Here is a 19,083-nt window from a genome sequence, read left to right on the forward strand (position 1 = left end):
TTTGTCCAGAAAAGGACAGCTCAGCTGATGCTCTTCAGAAGGGTCTTTACAGAAAGGCATATCTTCAATTACTGTTGTGTCCTGGGCTGAAATTTCTGAGAAATTATGAAGACTGGCAGAGCTGAAGTGACAATTGACTAATATTGTTTTTTTTCCAAAATCAAACGTAAAACACAGATGTTCATGGTGTGCGTTATATGCCACCTGATACCTGTTTTATATGAATTTTAAAACTTACAACCTAATCACAAAGCACTTTTGTATATTTCAGTAACTTGCCATCTCTGAGATGAAAATAGCTGGCTGAATGAACAATGTAACATGTATATCTGAAAGTACAGATAAACATGTGGCTTTCTAAAGTGGCAGTGTATTTCAGCCCATATGTGGAAGGTTTGTCTGTATGTACAAATGAGTAATTAACTCTGCTTCTGCTACTGAGTCTGCCAGTAAAAGGTATTATTCATGACTTTCTTCATGAAATAGACACCAGTATTTCTTGAAATGCACCAAGGTAATCTCTTGGCACATAAGCCATTATTGGATGGTAAAAGAATTCACTTTTACCTTTTGGGGAGGCTGAAAATTCCATGCTTGTTTTTCTGTGGTGCTAGGTAGTTCTCATTTTCAGTTCATTAAGAATTAAAAAGCAAATGAAGAAATTAATCCTTTTTTTCATGACCAGATGTCTGTATGCTAGCTTTTAGGTAAGAAAAATTGCTTTATGGCTCACTTATAAACCACTGCAAGATGACATTTTGTAAAAAGAAGCACTGTTGAGCCAAGCTAGCTGTGAGACACCATCTGTATAGCAAACCCAAAACATTTCAGTAAAGTGGCTTATGGTCCCTAACCTTGATAAGGCCCCTTTTCAGCTCAAGAGACAGTGGTTAGCAGTGGTGGTGAGGATCCTGGTTCCCTAACCAATATATAATTATTTCCATGTTATGCTGTACTCAAATAAGTGAAGAATACAAACTGCATATTAATTTAATTTTCCTTTTTAATTGAAAATCTAGAAATCTCAGTGTTAAGGTCTTTAACTCCTATTTTGTATCACTCTGGTGATTATGCTGTGGAAATTCCATTCCCATTATACAATGTGTCAAGCTATTAAGCTTTGATTCACCACTAACTTTGTCAAATTCTAACTCTTTTAGTTATAAGAATGAGAAAATAGACTATAATATAAATAGAATATATTTAGGATTTAGATTTTCTGTGTCCTGAGTCTGAAGACGATATTACTTGCCCCTGAGGGATCCAGTCTCAAAGCTAATAGGGAAATAACATTTTGTGTCTACATTTGTAATAACCAACAAGATACCCCCGGGTGGGTAGAAAAATAAATTGACAGTCTGGCTAGCTGGCCTAGCTGTTTTCCGTCAAATGTATTGATAGAATTAGCTGCATTCCGTGGAATGCTTTGATTGCATCAAACAAATGCTTTTCAAACAGAAATTGGTTCCATCAGAAAATTCTTGACTTCCTCTAAAATTGACTGTGCTTGGCCTTTCCAAATTAAGTCTTGCTCCCCTTACAGTCATTCAGAACATGGCTTCAAAAATCACTCATCACACTGACCTTTTCATTTCTCTCTCTGTATACTCTGATGGCCGCCAGATGCTCTGTTTACCTGAGCATCTGTAGGCATGGCCACTCTCTGCTCTCAGTGATTGTGGCTAGATGTTCCCATCTAATGGTATCATCTCTTCTGTATTGTCATGATACTGACTTTTGCCTCCATGCTGCCAATAATGCCAGCCTTTTTTTCCCCTCATTTGTTACAATTTCTAATTAGTATGTTTGCATTTTCTCCTATTTTGCCCCTGGCAAATGGGAGGAGCTTTATGTAAGCATTTGCAAAGCCACTTAGTTGTCCTTTCTCAAATCCATTTTAAAGCTCATTTCTGTTATCGAACCTATAAAAACCTTTAACTCTGCAGTAGCTGGCTTACTGAGATTCCTGCCTATCATATTGATCAGTATTATCTCACTCTCTGTGTGCTCTCCCATTTATCTGCGTATTCACCTGCTTCACCTCGGTATGCCTACATGTTTGATCAGAGATTTTTGGTGATGGTGCCTGGACTGTGCATGCTCCACAAACATCCTTGTGCTTGACACTGAGGTTATCTGGGGCTGCATTGGTGAACCTCCCTCAGTTTCTTCTCAAATACCTTTAGCCTGAGAGAGTCTGCAGTGTTCAGCATTTAGATGATTTGTAGTTACTTTTTTAATGTTTCCTTTTTTTGTCTTTAAAACCCTTTTAATCTTTGATATATTTAGTTAGAATTTTCCTTTCTTGGGGTTTTCACTTTTGGTTTTGTCGTACAAATGCAGTATTCAAGAGTAACCTCATGGCAGGAGAGGCCCTCCTGATCAGTGATCGTTGGTTTTTTGTCTTTGGTGCCCATCTGTCCTGTTTTAGCTGGGACTGTCCCTTTTTTTAGCTCCCTGAAGAGCATCCCAACTTTTTTTTAAAAAAGGGTAATTGTCCCCTATGTTGCAAAACAGGCTGAATTTTAAAGAAGCAGCTCTTTTAAACAGCAGGGAATCAGGCTGCGTGGCTCACATTGCGTGCGAAGGACAGAGTAGGCTGTCTCTCAGATATTTCCCCCCAAAAGCACTGCTTGAAGGTAGTAGCATGAGGATAGTGAAGACAGATCTCTGTGGTAGGGAAAGGTCCTATTTGAAGACCAGGGAGTGGGCTGGCACAGCCCGCCCACAACTAAAAGGCCCCTCTTACTGGGAGAGGGAACCCATTAAAAAGACCATGGCCCCGACAAAGTGCGGGGGACAACTAAAGAGAAAACAGGGATGTGAGTGGGGGTCAAAGGTTTAAAACGAGGCAACCAGAAGCGGGGACAGAGCAGAGAACCCCGGACAGCACCCACTGCCCCTTGAAGGTATCAAGAGAGCCAGTGGATGCCGCCCAAAGGAACTCTGCCTGGATTCGTGAGCGGAGAGTGGAGCGGAAGGAGGCCCCATAGTCGCAGGCCGCGCCGCGCCGCCCGGCCAGCGTCCTCTCCCGTGTGTTGTAAATGGCCACCTTGGCCGTAGCCAGGAGGAGGCTGACGAGGAGGTCTCGCGACTTAGTGGGGCCATGGATGGGGCGTGCCAGGATAAGAAGGTGCGGGGAAAAGTGCAGCCAGAATTTCAGTAGAAGGTTCTGGAGGAGCCGGAAAAGGGGCTGTGACCTGGTGCACTCAATGTAAATGTGCGCCAGGGACTCCCTTGTGCCGCAAAAGAAGCAGATGTCCTGAGGGGGGGGGTGAACCTCACCAGGTACACGCCCGTGCTCACCGCCCCATGGAGGATTCTCCAGCCAATGTCCCCGGCGGCCGCGGGACCAGGGTAGAATAAAGGCTGGCTCACCGGGGCTCCCCACCATCCGAAGATGGTAGAAGTTCTCACCACTTGTGGTTTGGGTGGGACATGAGGGTGGGGAAATGGCGCGTGTGAAGCACGAGCGTGTACAGATGATGTCTGGGTGAGATTCGAAAGGGGACCGGCTGTAAGGCGTGCAGCTCGCTGGGATGATGTGGGGGAGGGGGCGGGGAGGCACATGGAGCCAGGGGCCTACGGAGGGCCAGGAGTGAGAGGGGGGTGGGGTGCACCCTCTTGCAGGACCCGACATAGGTGGACGTGAGCAGTGGGTGGCAAGGCAGCCTTCACCCCCTCGGGTACGCTCTGGGGAGAGCGTAGGGTGGAGAGCCCCATGCGCCGGGGTCTCCATCCAGTCTCCCCGGTCGTAGTCCAGGAGGTCTCTGACCCTGGTGATTCCACCGAGGACCAAGGTGGAGGGCAGACACTTGGGGGAAAAGTGGGGACAGCTGCTGGAGGGTTGCACTTAGCTTGGTAGACCACAGGTGGCAGCAAACAGGCAATTCTCTGGAGTAAAGAGCAGCTTGACCCAGGCCAGGGGTTAGATGGGGAATCATGGGTTTGGAGCAGTCCCATGAAGAATGTGTGATAGGGCTCAGGAGGGAGCAGAGAGAGGAAAAAGGGGACAAGGAACGTGAGACATAGAGGAAGACTGGTAGGGCTGGGTTAACTCTTCTGGTATCCAGGGCTGTTAGGTTTTGTGGGGCACCCTAGGATCTGGGGTGAGCACAAAAATATTGAATAGTAACAGAGAGAGAGCTGTGCTAGTCTATATACTATCAAAACAAAAAAGCAGTCCAGTTGCACTTTAAAGACTAACAAAATCAAACAGGCACCATAATTTATCTGTTGTAAATCCAATGACTTCAGTGAAATTGTAAATGGACTGGAGGCAGGGGGGGCGGGGCGTGTAATATTGGCCTAGTAGGTTTAATTTTCTTTTTATACCAAATGGCTTACATTGTTCCAGAACCCAGCCCCAGGGCCCTTTCCCTCTGCACACACACACAGAGCCCTGATTTCTACTCTTACACTGATATTTTACAGAAAGATAGACATCAACACAAAGGAATAAAAATAGATGGAGGCAACCTTAGTTTGCCTTGTGGCCCACCCCCCTCCCTCCTTAGGGGCCTTGCTGGGATCTATGGGCCTTCTGTAATGTACAACATTTTTACATCACCATGGGAAGAGAGGAGTATCCATGTTCCTCCACACTCTTTACCACTAAAATACAGCAGCTTAAAATACAACAGACTTAAAATACAATAGGCGTAGTTCTTGAACGTTTGCCAGATGAATATCCCAGTCAACTCAATGATCTTATTCAAGAGGATCAGCTTCTAGCAAAGACATCTTTCCAGGCCTCCTTAAATACAGCAGATGTTTAAATATTGCAGCATTGTCCATGTCCACTGCGATGGTCATTAGAAGACCATCTGAGAGCTGACAGGCTTCAAGGTTTCCAAAAGATGGTTAAATAATGTTAAAGACCACCCCATTGACAGTGATAAGATCTTTGTATCCATTACACATTTTAAAGAGAACTACATTGAGATCCCTTGGAAACTATATTCCTTGTAAATAAGGCTAGAGCCACATGACAGCGGAAGATCAACCTGCTCATTGTTGATCTTCTGAGGTTTCATTTTGTGCATGGAAGAAACAACGCTTGCAGGAGTCACCGTTGACCCCTGTACTCCTCATGTAAATTATGTACTTGCAGTCAACTTCTGTGACTCGTCTAGACATAGCCTAAGAGGGGATTGTGCCCCCTGAGATCTACTAAAAGATCATGCCCAGCTATGTGGTCAGACCCTCTGAAATATTGTCCAAGAAACTAGTTTGCTCAAAAAAGAAATCCTCATCTGCTACAATTGCAATTTTCCCAGCCATCTAGGTCCTCCAAGTAACAGTTCAGATGGCTTGGTTGAGTGTCTCAAATGTAAAATCAATGAGTGGCAACGTCCTATTTCTCTTCCCTCCTTTGATGCCATTGCATCCACTTTCAGGATGATTAAGAGTAGAAAACACAGGACAAATGGGTTTTGCAAGCCATAATTTTTTGGTTGTGCTATTCATTTCAAAGTTCTCCATCGTGCATCTCTCTACCAGGATCCCCTCTCAGAACACATTATGATAATAAGAAAACAAGAAGTCCTGTGGCGCCTTACAGACAACAGATAATTTGGAGCATAAGCTTTTGTGGCCAAAGACTCACTTCGTCAGATGCATCAGATGTGTATGCACAAAGCATGTCTTTGTCCACGAAAGCTTATGCTCCAAAATATCTATTAGTCTATAAGGTGCCACAGGACTTCTTGTTGTTTTTTGAAAATACAGTCTAGCTCGGCTACCCCTCTGAAATAATAAAAAAGGGCTTCATTTCTTAAGATTAGAAGAAATTCATGAATAGCATTTAATTTGTGAAACTCCTGTGAGTTCCTTATTCTTTAAAAAAAAAAAAAAAAATAGCAAAAATATAAGCATGAAGAAATAGTCAGCAGAGTCAAATGTTGAAAGTTGAAAATTGGTTTGCTTTTAAAATAAGGGTTTTTTGTCTTATTTTGAGAGTAATTTGTATGACTTTTTTTTTTTTTTTTAAGTTTGGGAACTACCAAAAAAGGGATTGGTCCAGTCTATTCTTCAAAAGCGGCTCGAAGTGGGCTCAGAATGTGTGATCTTGTTTCCAATTTTGATGAATTTTCGGAGAGGTAATTCTAGTTTATATTTGAAATGTAACCTTTCAATTATAGCTTTAGATGGACGGTATGCTAATTATAATGATAATATATTTTGCTGTGTTCCAGATAAAGATCTAATTTATATTCCAAACATTTTAATTAGGTGTATCTCTCAATTTTCTTGAAGAGTTTGATCACAAGGTAACTTTATACCACGAAGTCAGAAGTGGGTGGCAGCTAATCTTAAAATGTTGTTGAATAAAAATATTTTTCCTCTCATTTCAGGTTCAGAGTGTTAGCTAACCAGTACAAAACTATATATCCAACCTTAGAGATAGACCTTGAAGGGGAATTGAAAAAACTCAAGGTAAAATTGTTTCTGTATTCAACAAAATATTTAATTGCATGTACTATTATTGTGAATCCCTAGAATGCATACATCTGGTGGTAACATATCACTTAAATATACTTCTAGTAGGGCTGTAAATTAATCTGTTAATTTTCACAATTAACTCCTATTTAATCTTGGTTAAAATTTAATTGTGATTAATTACACTGTTAGTAGAATACCAATTGCAATTTATTAAATATTTTGTTTTTATATTATTTCAAATGTTCGTTTCTGTTACAACACAGAATACAAAATGTACCATTCTCACTTCATATTACTATTTTTCATTACAAATATTTGCACTGGAACCGGAAAACCTGAATTACCAAAAAGAAAATCAACCTTCTGGTGACATCTGAAACTGATGTCGAAAATGAACGGGTCAGTTTGCTCTTTTGTGACTTTGTTATTGAGCAGAACCCATCATCAGCATGGACACATCCTCTGGAATGGTGGTTGAAGCATGAAGAGGCAGATGAATTCTTAGAGCACCTGGCATGCAAATATCTTGTAACACTGGCTACAACCCTGCTTCACTTTCAGGGGACATTATAAACAAGACAAAGGCAGTATTATCTCTAGCAAATTGGAACCAAACTTGTTTGAGTGACTGGCTGAAGAAAATATAGGACTATGTGGACTTTAGGCTCTAAAGTGTTGCATTTTTAATGCAGTTTATTTTTGTACATAATTCTACATTTGTAAGTTCAGCTTTCACAATGAGAGATTTCATCATAGTATTTGTATGAGGTGAACTGCAAAATTTTTACAGTGCAAGTATTCGTAATAAAATAGTAACATAAAGTGAGCATTATACGCTTTGCATTGTGTTGTAACTGAAATCAATATTTGAAAATGAAGAAAATATCAAAAATATTTAAACAGTTTTCTAGTATTGTTTTACAGCATGATTCATTGTGATTAATTTTTTTAAACCTCTGGACAACCCTAATTTCTAGCTCTTTAAGAAGGGTGTCGGTCTGTCTTTGTACTCTTTTGGAACATTTCAGTTCAGGAGGACTATTATAAATTGTCTGACTAGACCAGAGGTATGACCTCATATTTCTTCTCATATATGAGCCCCTCCCACTCCCCAAAAACCCCATCCAAGCATTAAAAGTTGGGTGTTTTGAAAGCAGCTTTATCATGAAGAATAAGGAGAGAACTGAAAGCTACATAAGCCTGAACTTGACACTTAATTATTAGAATTCTGAAGAGACTTCAGCAAAGATTCTATTACCAAATATTTGCTAAAAAGTTAACCTTTAAGCAGTTTATTGACTATCATTGGACCCAGTTTGCAGACACAGATGAGTTAAGAGTGGAGCACTTGGTATTCTTCCATTCTAGTTAACTGTGAAATTTGTTTTATTTTTTATCTCTGGAATCTTGTGAGCCCTTTTGATGGATAATCCATTATATATTGAAGGTTTCGCAATCCTTTTATTGTATTTATATGTGCAGTTTAATCAGAGGGAGAGGAGCCAATAGATCAACAGTTTATTGTGTGGACTGGAGACAAAAACATTTTGGTGCTGGAGGTGGGGGAATGATTTATATTTGTCCTTTTTTTATAATGGTGTATAAAGATGTTGAAAGAGTAAATCAAATCATTACTATGGGACAACATCTGTTCATACTCATGGGGGACAGGATGTGCATTCAGTACTAATCTGCATGTTACAAAGTGCTTAATCCCTGGCAGGTGAGATTAAGACATCCCCTCTCCCTGTTAGCATAAATATAAAGAGACATTAACCTATAGGCTCCAGAGTGTCATTAATGGGATTCCAGAGTACTAGCTTTTGTGGGAGGTCTTAATTCCTGCAAAGAAGGTGCTGACTGTTGTGCTCTTAAACTACATTTTTTGTATATGAATGTTTGTAAAGTATTCAGAAAGTTCTGTTAAGAACTTTTGGATTAACTTTTCATTTTTCCTTGCTGCTTGTCCTTTTGGGCTGAAATGTTCCTAACTGTATTGTAAACCCTAAGGTGTTTCTGTGTCCCTACCTGCTTAACACACTGTGCTCCTCACATCATCCTGATCACATGCAACTGTAGTGCTGATCATGACACTGGGAAGCCCAGAATCTTTCTAAAACTGTCTGGGAAGGTTTTTTTCTGAATGTATCCCCACTTCTTTATTTCCTCTGTGCTAAAGGAATGTTTGTGTGTTGTCTGTACCACTTGGACTGAAAATCAAACCTGGTCGCTATTACAGCACAGTAGTACTCCAGAAGTTTCTAGCAGGCTTGACCCTAGAAAAACATATAGCTAGATTATATTATATACCTAATCATTCTAGATTTATAATTTTACTAATTAAGCCCAATCTTTAAGAAAGCTTTTTGTTTTACTTAGGGCTACATGGAAAGGATTAAACCTATGGTGAGGGATGGTGTTTATTTCATACATGAGGCTCTACATGGACCACCAAAGAAAATACTAGTAGAGGGTGCAAATGCAGCATTACTGGATATCGATTTTGGTAGGTATAACTCTTTTCTGAGCAACATGAAAGCATGTATGTGCCATAGAGTGACTATCCATCCCCTATTGAGGGACAGTCCCATATTTGGGATGACAAAAAGGTGTCCTGACCTACTTTTTAAAAGGGACAAATTTTCTTGTATTTGGGATGGTTTGTCATCATTCCACACCTTTTCCTCCTGAGCCTCAGGGGATCGCCAGCAGCTGCTGCTTCTCCAGGGCTCTGGGGGATTGCTGGTGGCTGCTGCTTCCTACCCAGCTCCCCAGGGCTTGAGAGAGCCAGTAGGAGCCACCCCTCCCCCCATGTCTCCCTGTCCTATATTTGGGACAGGGAGATATGGTCGCCCTAATGTGCCATGAAGGTGAAATGTCTGGTGGCTGTGCTGTGTGCGTTCACTAGGAGGCTGGTGAAGCACTGGAATGGCTTACCTAGGGAGGTTGTAGAGCTTTATAAGTCCTAGCTTGGCAAAGCCCTTGCTTGGATGATTTAGTTGGGATTGGCCCTGCTTTTAACAGAGGGTTAGACTGGATGGACTCCTGAGGTCTCTTCAAACCCTGTGATTCCAAGTGCTTTTGTGGGAAATGTGCTTTGTACTATGAGGAAGCACTGGACTTGCTATTTTAAGACAGATTTTAACTCTGTGTTAGGAGTCTCGCCAAATCCTTGCTGAATTTTCCAGGTGTTCCTTTACTAGAAGACACTATTTTGAAGAGACCCAGTTAAACCACTCTGAGTTTTGGGTCTCAGGAGAGAAAAGATTTTACTGAAATTTAGAAAAAAAAAATTGCATTCCTTTTTGAAAAAGAGAACTTGTAAATTACTTTGGGCTTTTATTAGCATTTATAAAGTCCTATTTCACAACTCCGTTGTGGAGCAGAGTTGTGAAAATGCTTTATGAAAAGAACTGAGCTAGCTAGCAGCAGTAATCCTTCTGTATACATTGATTTTGCAGTTTGGCTGTCTACACACAGCCCATCCCTTTCGGAAGGGGCATTCAAATGAGCAAGATCAGAAATGCAAGTGAGAAGTGGATTTAAATACCTTGCATCTTGTTTGCATATTCCCACATGATCTGGCTTCTGGAAGAACCTTTTCCAGAAGCCAGAGCAGCTGTGTGGATGGGGCTCCTTCAAAAGGAAACCTCCCCCGCTTTTGAAAGTACCCTCCCTCCTGAAACAAAATAGGAAGAAGGGTGCTTTCGAAAGGAGGGCTTCCTTTCAAAGGAATGCCATCCACACAGCTGCTTTGGCTTCCAGAAATGGCTCTTCCAGAAGCCAGATCACATGTGAATATGCAAATGAGGCTGACATTTAAATCAGTGTCTCATTTGCATGGTCCTTCTGAAAGGGAAGGGCTGTATAGAAGCAGCTTATAACAAGATATTTGTAGTGTAAATTAATAAAATACTTCAAAATATGCAATATATTAGGCTATTTTGAGGTTGTAAAGCTAAATATAATGGTTTTTGCCTATATGTCTTGTGAACTATCTACATAAGAGAATTACTTTCTCCGTACAATGCTGCTACGTTTGAGACTGTAAATCCTGTATTTTCTTGGAAATTAGGTATTTTTTTCCCGATTGTACATCCGTGCTGTATCTCTTTAGAGCGAAATGTAGAGTTGCGTACGCTGCAAATTCTAATGAAACATGATAAAGAGTAATGGAGACAGTGAGGCATTTCTTATACAAGAAGATTTGAAGATGCTCCTGAACCCTTTGGATACATATGCTATACCTGTGGCATCAAATACGTTTGCCACTTGCTTCATGTGGCGAATCTGACTCTGGAGCTGCATGTGGCTCTTGGAGCCTTTAAACATGGCTCCTCCTAGAGCCACATGTGGTTAGTGCCATCTGCCCATTCTGCGCATGCGCCCCACTGCTTGGTGAGAGAAGTGCATGGCGGCAGCGGTGGTGGCTGCAACTGTGAGTTGCTGGAATTAAACTAGATTGGGAGGGCTGAGGAAGCCTGGCTCAGGGGAAGGGAGGACATTTATTTAGAGCCCAGGGGTTGCTGGGGGATGGCATGTGGCAAATATGGAAGGATGACAACCACAAGTGTGATGTTCTTTGAGTTCCTATTGGACACCACTGTTCTACTCAGCTCTATATGCACCCTGGCAGTGCCTTCCCATAATAGTGTAGTGTGTCTCTGCTTCACCACCATAGGGAAACTCTCTGGCTGAGAAGGCTCCAGCAGCTCCCTATGGTGAGGAATGTTTTCAGCAATGGGAACTGCTAGAGCAAGGGTCTGAAACTCCCTCTGCATGGGTATTCTCCATCTGAAGCAGTTGCACAGTCTGGCCGGGGAGTACCAGTGGGCCACAGGGAGGCTGAGAGTTACCATCTCCCAAACCCTGCCCTTTTCTGCAACCACCCTGCCCTCACCCCCACATAGCATCCCATCCTCCAGGGACCCAGCCTCTGGGATTTCCAGGGCAGGACCAGGTGCAGGGTGGTAGCAGCAGTGCCCTCCCTTCTACCTCCCCAGCTCTGTGCTAAAGCCTTTCCTCACCATCTACCCCACACCAGAACCTACCATGACCACACAGCCTACTTTACGCTGCAGTTTGTAGTTACATGTATGTTGATGCCAGTGGTGTGCAACATATACATGCCTTCAGTCTCCTTTCAAGATCCTCATAGTTTTGCTATGAGTAAATGCTTTGCTATGAGACACAGACAATATTTTCTGTGACTCATGACAACATTTGGCTTGCCATGTCCCTTGAAAGTAGCTTTTACTGTCTGGGCTTGATCCTGTGCCAGTTGATGTCTGTGGTAAATCTCCAGTTACGGTTTCAGTGGGGCAGGAATGCACATTGCACAGAAGAAAATTAGGAATTCATGAAATATGTAAAAGAACTTAATTGCAAACTGTAGTTATCCATCTATGAGCTCTTTGCAAAAGATCACTCTATATGGTGAACTAACTTTAGAAATAATTTAAGGTACAGTGTATTCCTCTTTAAAAGTGTGCTGGCACGTTTCTCTTCTCTTCTCTTGTGTGTGTTTGTGTTTTGTTTTGATTAGGAACGTACCCTTTTGTGACCTCTTCAAATTGTACAGTTGGAGGTGTGTGTACAGGTTTGGGTATGCCACCTCAGAATGTTGGAGAAGTATATGGAGTTGTAAAAGCATATACAACTAGAGTTGGAATTGGTGCCTTTCCTACAGAGCAAGATAATGTAAGCATTACTCATACAATCAGCAAGTGGGAAAATATCTTTCATATATTTAGACAATAGTACTCCTTAAAGGGAACGTATTGAGGCCCTTAAAACTATCCCTATCATCAAATTTAGTAGCATTGCTAGCCCTAAAATACTGCTATGCTCAGAAAAGTAACTTTCTTCTTCGAGTGGTCCCCGTGGGTGCTCCACAATAGGTGTCGGGCTCGCCCAGCGCCGCAGATCTGAAATCTTCCAGCAGTTTCTCCTGGATCGCGCATGCGCCGGCGAGTGCCGCCCCCCTGCACGCCCCCGGCCGCGTGCACGATCCAGTCCCCGCCAGTTCCTTCTCAACCGCCATTGGCTGCAGACAGAATCCACTCAGGCTAAGGCCAGAGTCAGATTACTTAGTGGTTTTGTTCCACGTGCAATTTGTTGTTTTTGGTTATTTAAAAAAAAAAAAGAGAGAGAGAAGGCAAAGACAAAGAGAATATCAGCAAAAAAAAGGAAAAAGAGAGGAGCGGAGAAGAGAAGAGGGGACGTGAAGGCCATTTAGGCCGCCCGCTGCTGCATGCCGGTGATCGCTATTTGGGGTGGAAAGGCACGGATTAAGTGCTAAGTACCCTATTAACAGTAAAGGACTCACCGCAATGGCCTCTTCAGGTTTTAAAAAGCGGGAGTCAAGCCGTGAAGCTATACTGGCCTCCGTGGGGCATAGCGAAAGCATCCGACGCCTGAGGGAATTACAGCTTACCCAGACGCGTTCTCACTGTGCTAGGCTCTCAGCCAGGGCCAGGAAGGACAGAGCGATGAGGCGTAAAATGCTCTCTGACCCCCTCAGTGCCGAAACGGAGGAAACTCTCCCTGGCTCGATCCTTGCCGTGCGTTTGCAGCGAGCAGGACGAGCGGAGCACACAGCCACCAGCCACATACTTGGGCAAGCGGCAGCGCACGTGGCAGAGGCTGAGCCTCCGGTTATACAACAGCCGGCACACGCTGCGACTAGAGCGTGAGCCAGGCAAGCGCCGGAACTGGTGGCACAGACCCCCGCGGCACCAGCGGTGCAGGGCTGCCAGGCACGGAGCCTGCAGCCACCGGAGGGGGATGCCCACGCAGCACTGCAGCTAACGGTGCCGAGTGCGGCGCTGACAGCGGGGCTGAGATCCCTGGCACGGGAGGGGGCGGTGCCGGCCCCGCCGCAGAGCGGCAAGGCAATGTCAAAAACCTGGCACCATAGTCCATCTCTGGACAGGGCTGTGCTGCTGTTAGCACCAAGCCCTCCCCCTGAGATTCACACGCCGCACCGAAGGCCTGTCTCTCCACCGGCCCATCCGGGGGAAAAAAAAAAAAAACTCCTTCTCCGTTCCTCCAACCGATGTCACCATGGCTTGGGCCACCGTCACCATTTCTGGGATTGGATCCCCTGGCGTACTATCACAAGCCAGTTTCACCTGTATCTCTGTCGTCGCGGAGGTCTCGCTCTCCCAGACATTGGGTGGGGGCGTACACACCCCGTGAGTGGTCCAGGTCTCCATCCCCGGACCTTTGCCCATGCTGCCATGGTCGTCCTTATCATGCTGGACGCAGACAAAGCACAGGCCTACACCCAGGGGCAGGTCACCACCCGGCCGCTCAGTACCCCTGCGGGCACTCCCGATCGGGGACGGAAACACAGTTGTCTCAAGGGGAGTTAATTTTAGAACCCCGAGACTTTCCTTCACAATCCTCCAGCGAGCAAGTGTATCATCGACCGCAGGAACCCGAGGGTTCGAGGGAGGTTTACCTTAGTGGTTCCTCCTCATCTTCCCCAGATGAGGCCATGGCCCCCGGGGATGTCTCTCCCCCCGATGACCTTAAACACTTTCAGGAGCCGTTTAGAAGGGTGGCTTTCATGCAAGACATTCAAATGGTAGAGGGGCAGGAGAAACATCACAAACTCCTGAAAAATTTGAGACCCCTGGCTTCATCCAAAATTGCTATTCCGCTGGATGAGGCCATTCTGGAGTCAGCCACTACTATATGGCAGACTCCGGCCTCTGTTCCGTCTACGAACAAGAGTGGATAACAAATACTTCGTCCCGGATAAGGGCATGGAGTTCCTCTTCAGTCACCCACAACCAAATTCTTTGGTGGTCGGGTTGTCCCATCAGAGGTCAAAGGCTTCTCAGTACAAATCGGGGGATCGGACACAGATGCTAAGAAGCTAGAGCTATTTGGCAGGAAGGTATGTTCCTCTCCTATGGGCCTCTCTATTGAGAGTGGCAAATTATGGGCACACCTAGCAAACCATAATTTTGATAATTACTCTGGGCTTACTCCCCTCATGGATTCACTCCCGGAAGACAAAAAGCCGGTGTTAAAGGCGATTGTTCAAGAGGGCTACGCAGCATCGCAGACGGGAGTCCAGATTGCCCTGGACACGGCGGCACGTTCAACGGCTACAGCAGTGGTCATGCATAGAGAATCCTGGCCCTAGATGTTGGGTATATTGAGGGACCTACAGGCGAAGATCGTGGACCTTCCCTTTGATACACACAAGCTGTTTTGCAGACTGAACCGACTCGGTCCCTCACTTCAGTAAGGACTCGAGAGCTACACTTAGAACCTCGGGCATTTATACTCCCCCATACAGGAGGGAAAAATTTTATCCTCAGCAAAGATGCTACGTTTACAACCACAGCGTGCTCAATATCAACGGGGCTACGGCCATGGGCGCTATCAATAGCGGCAACAGTACAGAACCCTAGGCGACGTTCTCAACAAAGCTGTATGCCCTCGGGTCAGGCCTCAAAGGCAACAAGTTTGATGGGTATGTCGGGGGCTGCACTATCTATACCCTCGCTCAATGCCACTCTCATCTCATGTTCCATCATCGCCTCAGACCGTTCCACTCCTAATGGCAAAAGATCACCACAGACACATGGGTGCTGGAGATCATAGCCACGGGTTATGCGATCCCCTCCCAGTCGCTTCCACCGACGAAGTCTCCCACCAGGCGTCACCTCGGGGCGCTGCCACGAGGCGAGGCTCAAGCTGAAGGTGACTCACCTTATGTTCACAAGGGCGGTGGAAAGAGTGCCGGAATAATTCCAGGGGAAGGTTTTTATTCATGCTGCTCCCTATTGGAGAAGAAAACAGCACACTGGAGGCCCATCTTAGATCTTCGGGGCCTCAACCGTTACTTGCGCAAGCAACGGTTTCGGATGATCACAGTTGTCTTGATACTCATGGCACTGGACGATGGAGACTGGGTTGCAGCACTCGACTTACGAGATGCTTACTTTCATACAACAATCCACCCGGCACACAGACGCTTCCTCCGCTTCACGGTCGGCCAGGAGCGCTTCCAGCACAGTGTTCTTCCGTTTGGCCTCTCCTTGGCCCCCAGAGTCTTTACCAAAACCCTGGCAATGGTGTCAGCCCACCTGCACAGACAGGGCGTGTTTATTTCTCCCATATCTGGGCGACTGCCTGCTAAAAGGGACCTCGAAGGCAGAGGTCTCACTCATGATACGTGTCACAGCGGACACGTTTCTTCGCTGGGCCTAGTCATCAACCTCGCAAAGTCAAAGTCTGAACCCACACAACATATAGAGTTCATAGGGGCACACAAACTCTATCACAGCAAGGGTGTACCTACCCGACGCCCACTTCCGCACAATCAGTTCGCTGGTGCAAGTCATTACATACAGCCCCACGGTGCCGATCTTACCGTGCCTACAGCTGCTGGGCCATATGGCGGCAGCGACGTTTGTGGTACAGAATGCCAGGTTGCGCATGTCAAGCCTGTAGCATTGGCTGGCGAGCATTTTACAAACCATCATCCCGCACTGTCCACAGGGTGGTGTCGCCCACAACAGAGGTGCGCAGATCCCTGGCGTGGTGGGAAAACCCTGAGAATCTGCTACTGGGGGGTGCCTTTTCACCAACTACAAATTTCTATTTTTCTTACTACTGACGCCTCCCACATGGGATGGGGAGCGCACATCGGTGACAAAGTAACGCAAGGGCTATGGTCCCCTGCAGAACAGACACTGCACATATCCATACTGGAGCTCAGAGCAGTGTTCAACGCCTGCAAACATTTTCGAGATTACCTACATGGCAAAGTAGTCGGGATTCAATACCGACAATACCTCCACTATGTTCTACATCAATCGATAAGGAGGAGCACAATCCCGTGCCCTATGTGCGGAAGCACTCCGATTGTGGAATCGGTGCATCACCAACAACATAACGTTGAAAGCCTCGTACTTGCCGGGCGCTCACAACATGAATGCAGAGCAGCTGAGCAGGCGCTTCGCAATCACGCACGAATGGCAGATCCGCTCCAGTGTGCTACAGCGCATTTTTCGTACATGGGGGTTCCCCCAGATCGATCTGTTTGCCACCCAGTACAACAAAAAAAAAAAGTGTCCCCAGCACTGCTCCGGGCAGGAGTGGGGCGGGGGTCCCTGGGGGACGCATTCATGTTTTTCATGGAAGGGCTCCCTACTTTACGCGTTTCCCCTGCAGTGCTTATCCGCAAGGTCTTGCACAAAGCCAGAAGGGGGAGAGCTCGCATGATACTCATAGAGTATCAGCAATGGTTTCCCTTGCTTCTGTGCATGTCGGACCGCCCACCGCTCCCTCTACCGGTGGCGCCGGACTTACTCCCACAGGCTCAAGGGTCCATAGTGCACCCGCACCCTTAAGGTCTACACCCACAAGCATGGCTAATCCATGGCTCAGCTCCTTAAAGAGCACATGTATGGAGGGAGCACAACAAGTCCTGGAATGTAGCCCAAGGACCTCCACCAGGAGGACTTACAAGCACAAATGGACTCGTTTCACAGCCTGGTGTTCTGCCAAGCAGTCAGCTCCCCTTGACGTTCCTATACCTGTAATACTAGAATACTTATTGGACCTCAAGAGAGGCGGGTTTTCTGTATCCTCGCTAAAGGTCCACCTTGCTGCTGTATCAGCCTTTTCGGCATACAGAGGAAGGGCCCACGGTATTCGCCCATCCTATCATTACCAGGTTTTGAAGGGGTTGGTAAACCTGTACCTCCCCCTCGGAAACCACTTCCACCATCGTGGAATTTGGACTTGGTGCTCAGCACGCTATTGGGTCCACCCTTTCAACCATTAGCCACAGTTCCCATACGTCTCCTTACAATAAAAACAACCTTCCTCCTTGCAACTACGTCAGCCCGCAGGGTGAGGTGAGCTCACGGCAGTGATGGCAACGCTGCACTGCACGGTATTCTCAAAGGAGGCGGTAACCTTAAGGCTGCACCCAGCCTTTGTTCCAAAAGTCTCTCCGGAGTCCAATCTTAACGAGCCAATAGTTTTACCCTTGTTTTTACCCGAAGCCTCACAGCTCCGGCAGGGAGGCACGCCTGCATCTCCTAGATGTGAGGAGGGTGTTGGCCTTCTACACAGACAGAACTAAGTTCTTCTGGAAAACGGACAGGCTTCTAGTCTCTCTCGCTCCTGGGTCAAAAGGAGAAGGTCTCTCTTCCCGGAGAATCTCAAAGCACATTGTGTCCTGTATAAAAATGTGCTTCGAACTTCGAAAGACTCTTTTGCTGGCCCCGCCCAGGGCTCACTCCACCAGGGCGGCGTCGGCGTCAACAGCCTTCTTCAAGGGCATCGCGTTAACAGACAGCTGTAGAGCGGCGACCAGGTCGTCCTATGACACCTTCGCCAAGCATTATGCCCTGCCTTGGGTATTCTGAGAGGATACCCGTCTGTCGACAGCAGTCCTCTCGGGGGCAAGCTGCACATAAACTGATTACCCACCTCCCTTACTTGGGTTACTGCTGGGTAGTCACCTATTGTGGAGCACCCACGGGGACCAACTCGAAGAAGAAAGAAGTTGTTCACCTGTAGTAACAATGGTTCTTCGAGATGTGTCCCCGTGGGTGCTCCACCACCCGCCCATCCTCCCTGCTTCGGATCTCTGTCTAGTGTTTTTCAGGAGCATCCAAGGTGGTTGGTCAAGGAACTGGCGGGGAGCGGATCATGCACGTGGCCAGGGGTGTGCAGGGGGCGGCGCGCGCCAGCGCATGTGCGATCCAGGAGAAACTGCTGGAAGATTTCCTATCTGCGGCGCCAGGCGAGCCGACACCTATTGTGGAGCACCCATGGGGACACATCTCGAAGAACCATCGTTACTACAGGTGAGTAACTTCTCTTTCTCAGTTAACAAATCTGCCTGGACACAGTGATTCATTTGTGCTTATTTTATAAAGTTGTTGCTTATCCTTTAATTTCATAGAACCATTAATGCTGTGAGGGAGGAAGATGCATTTCATCTTTTCACATGCACTAGCAGCAGAATTGTAACTGAGGTCAAGTTGCAAAAAGTCAGGCCAACAGGACTCAAGATTTTGCACCAAAAATAGCTTGTCTTTTTGATCCTCAGCTGTATTTGCAACCCTGGTAGTCTGATTGCCAGGTATTTCAAACTTCATGAAGCTTTACAACATCGTTGTGAGGTAATAGATTATGCATTACGTAGCTAAATGAAAATGTAATGTTGAGCAAATGGCTTTCAGAACTAGCATTCTTAACATGTATGGGGAAAAAAAACCACTAGCCATAGTAAGGGTACTTGTTTGTAGTTCTATCTTGGTGGATATTTTTGTGCATCATGGCGGACTTCACGGTTGTTGCACTATTTTGTTAACTGTACTAATACACAAAAATATGTTCCATCAGGCAATTGGAGAATTGCTGCAGACACGAGGTAAGGAAGTTGGCGTGACCACAGGTAGAAAAAGAAGATGTGGCTGGCTGGATCTTGTGTTACTCAGATATGCCTATATGATTAATGGATTTACTGCGTGAGTATTCTGTAGTGCTGACAAGCTAGCTTGCATGTCTGTAACATGTTTTTCTTGAACATGCAAATTACAGTCCTAGTAATTAACTCATGAAATTGTTACCAGAATTGGTTGAAAATAGTACTAT

The 19,083-nt window shown here is 45.6% G+C and overlaps 1 protein-coding gene across 2 annotated transcripts in view; it reads left to right on the forward strand.

Annotated features, from left to right (window-relative positions):
• ADSS2 (adenylosuccinate synthase 2) overlaps window positions 1–19,083 on the forward strand; it is an 84,379-nt gene that overhangs the window by 45,654 nt on the left and 19,642 nt on the right. For both annotated transcript variants that reach the window (XM_074990072.1, XM_074990073.1), the window contains exons 6-10: window positions 5,994–6,101; window positions 6,357–6,438; window positions 8,824–8,950; window positions 11,990–12,144; window positions 18,832–18,956. In XM_074990072.1, coding sequence (XP_074846173.1) covers window positions 5,994–6,101; window positions 6,357–6,438; window positions 8,824–8,950; window positions 11,990–12,144; window positions 18,832–18,956 — 597 coding nt within the window. The remainder of the gene's footprint in view (window positions 1–5,993; window positions 6,102–6,356; window positions 6,439–8,823; window positions 8,951–11,989; window positions 12,145–18,831; window positions 18,957–19,083) is intronic.

This window comes from Carettochelys insculpta, chromosome 3, assembly GCF_033958435.1.
Source record: "Carettochelys insculpta isolate YL-2023 chromosome 3, ASM3395843v1, whole genome shotgun sequence".
NCBI lineage: Eukaryota > Metazoa > Chordata > Testudines > Carettochelyidae > Carettochelys > Carettochelys insculpta.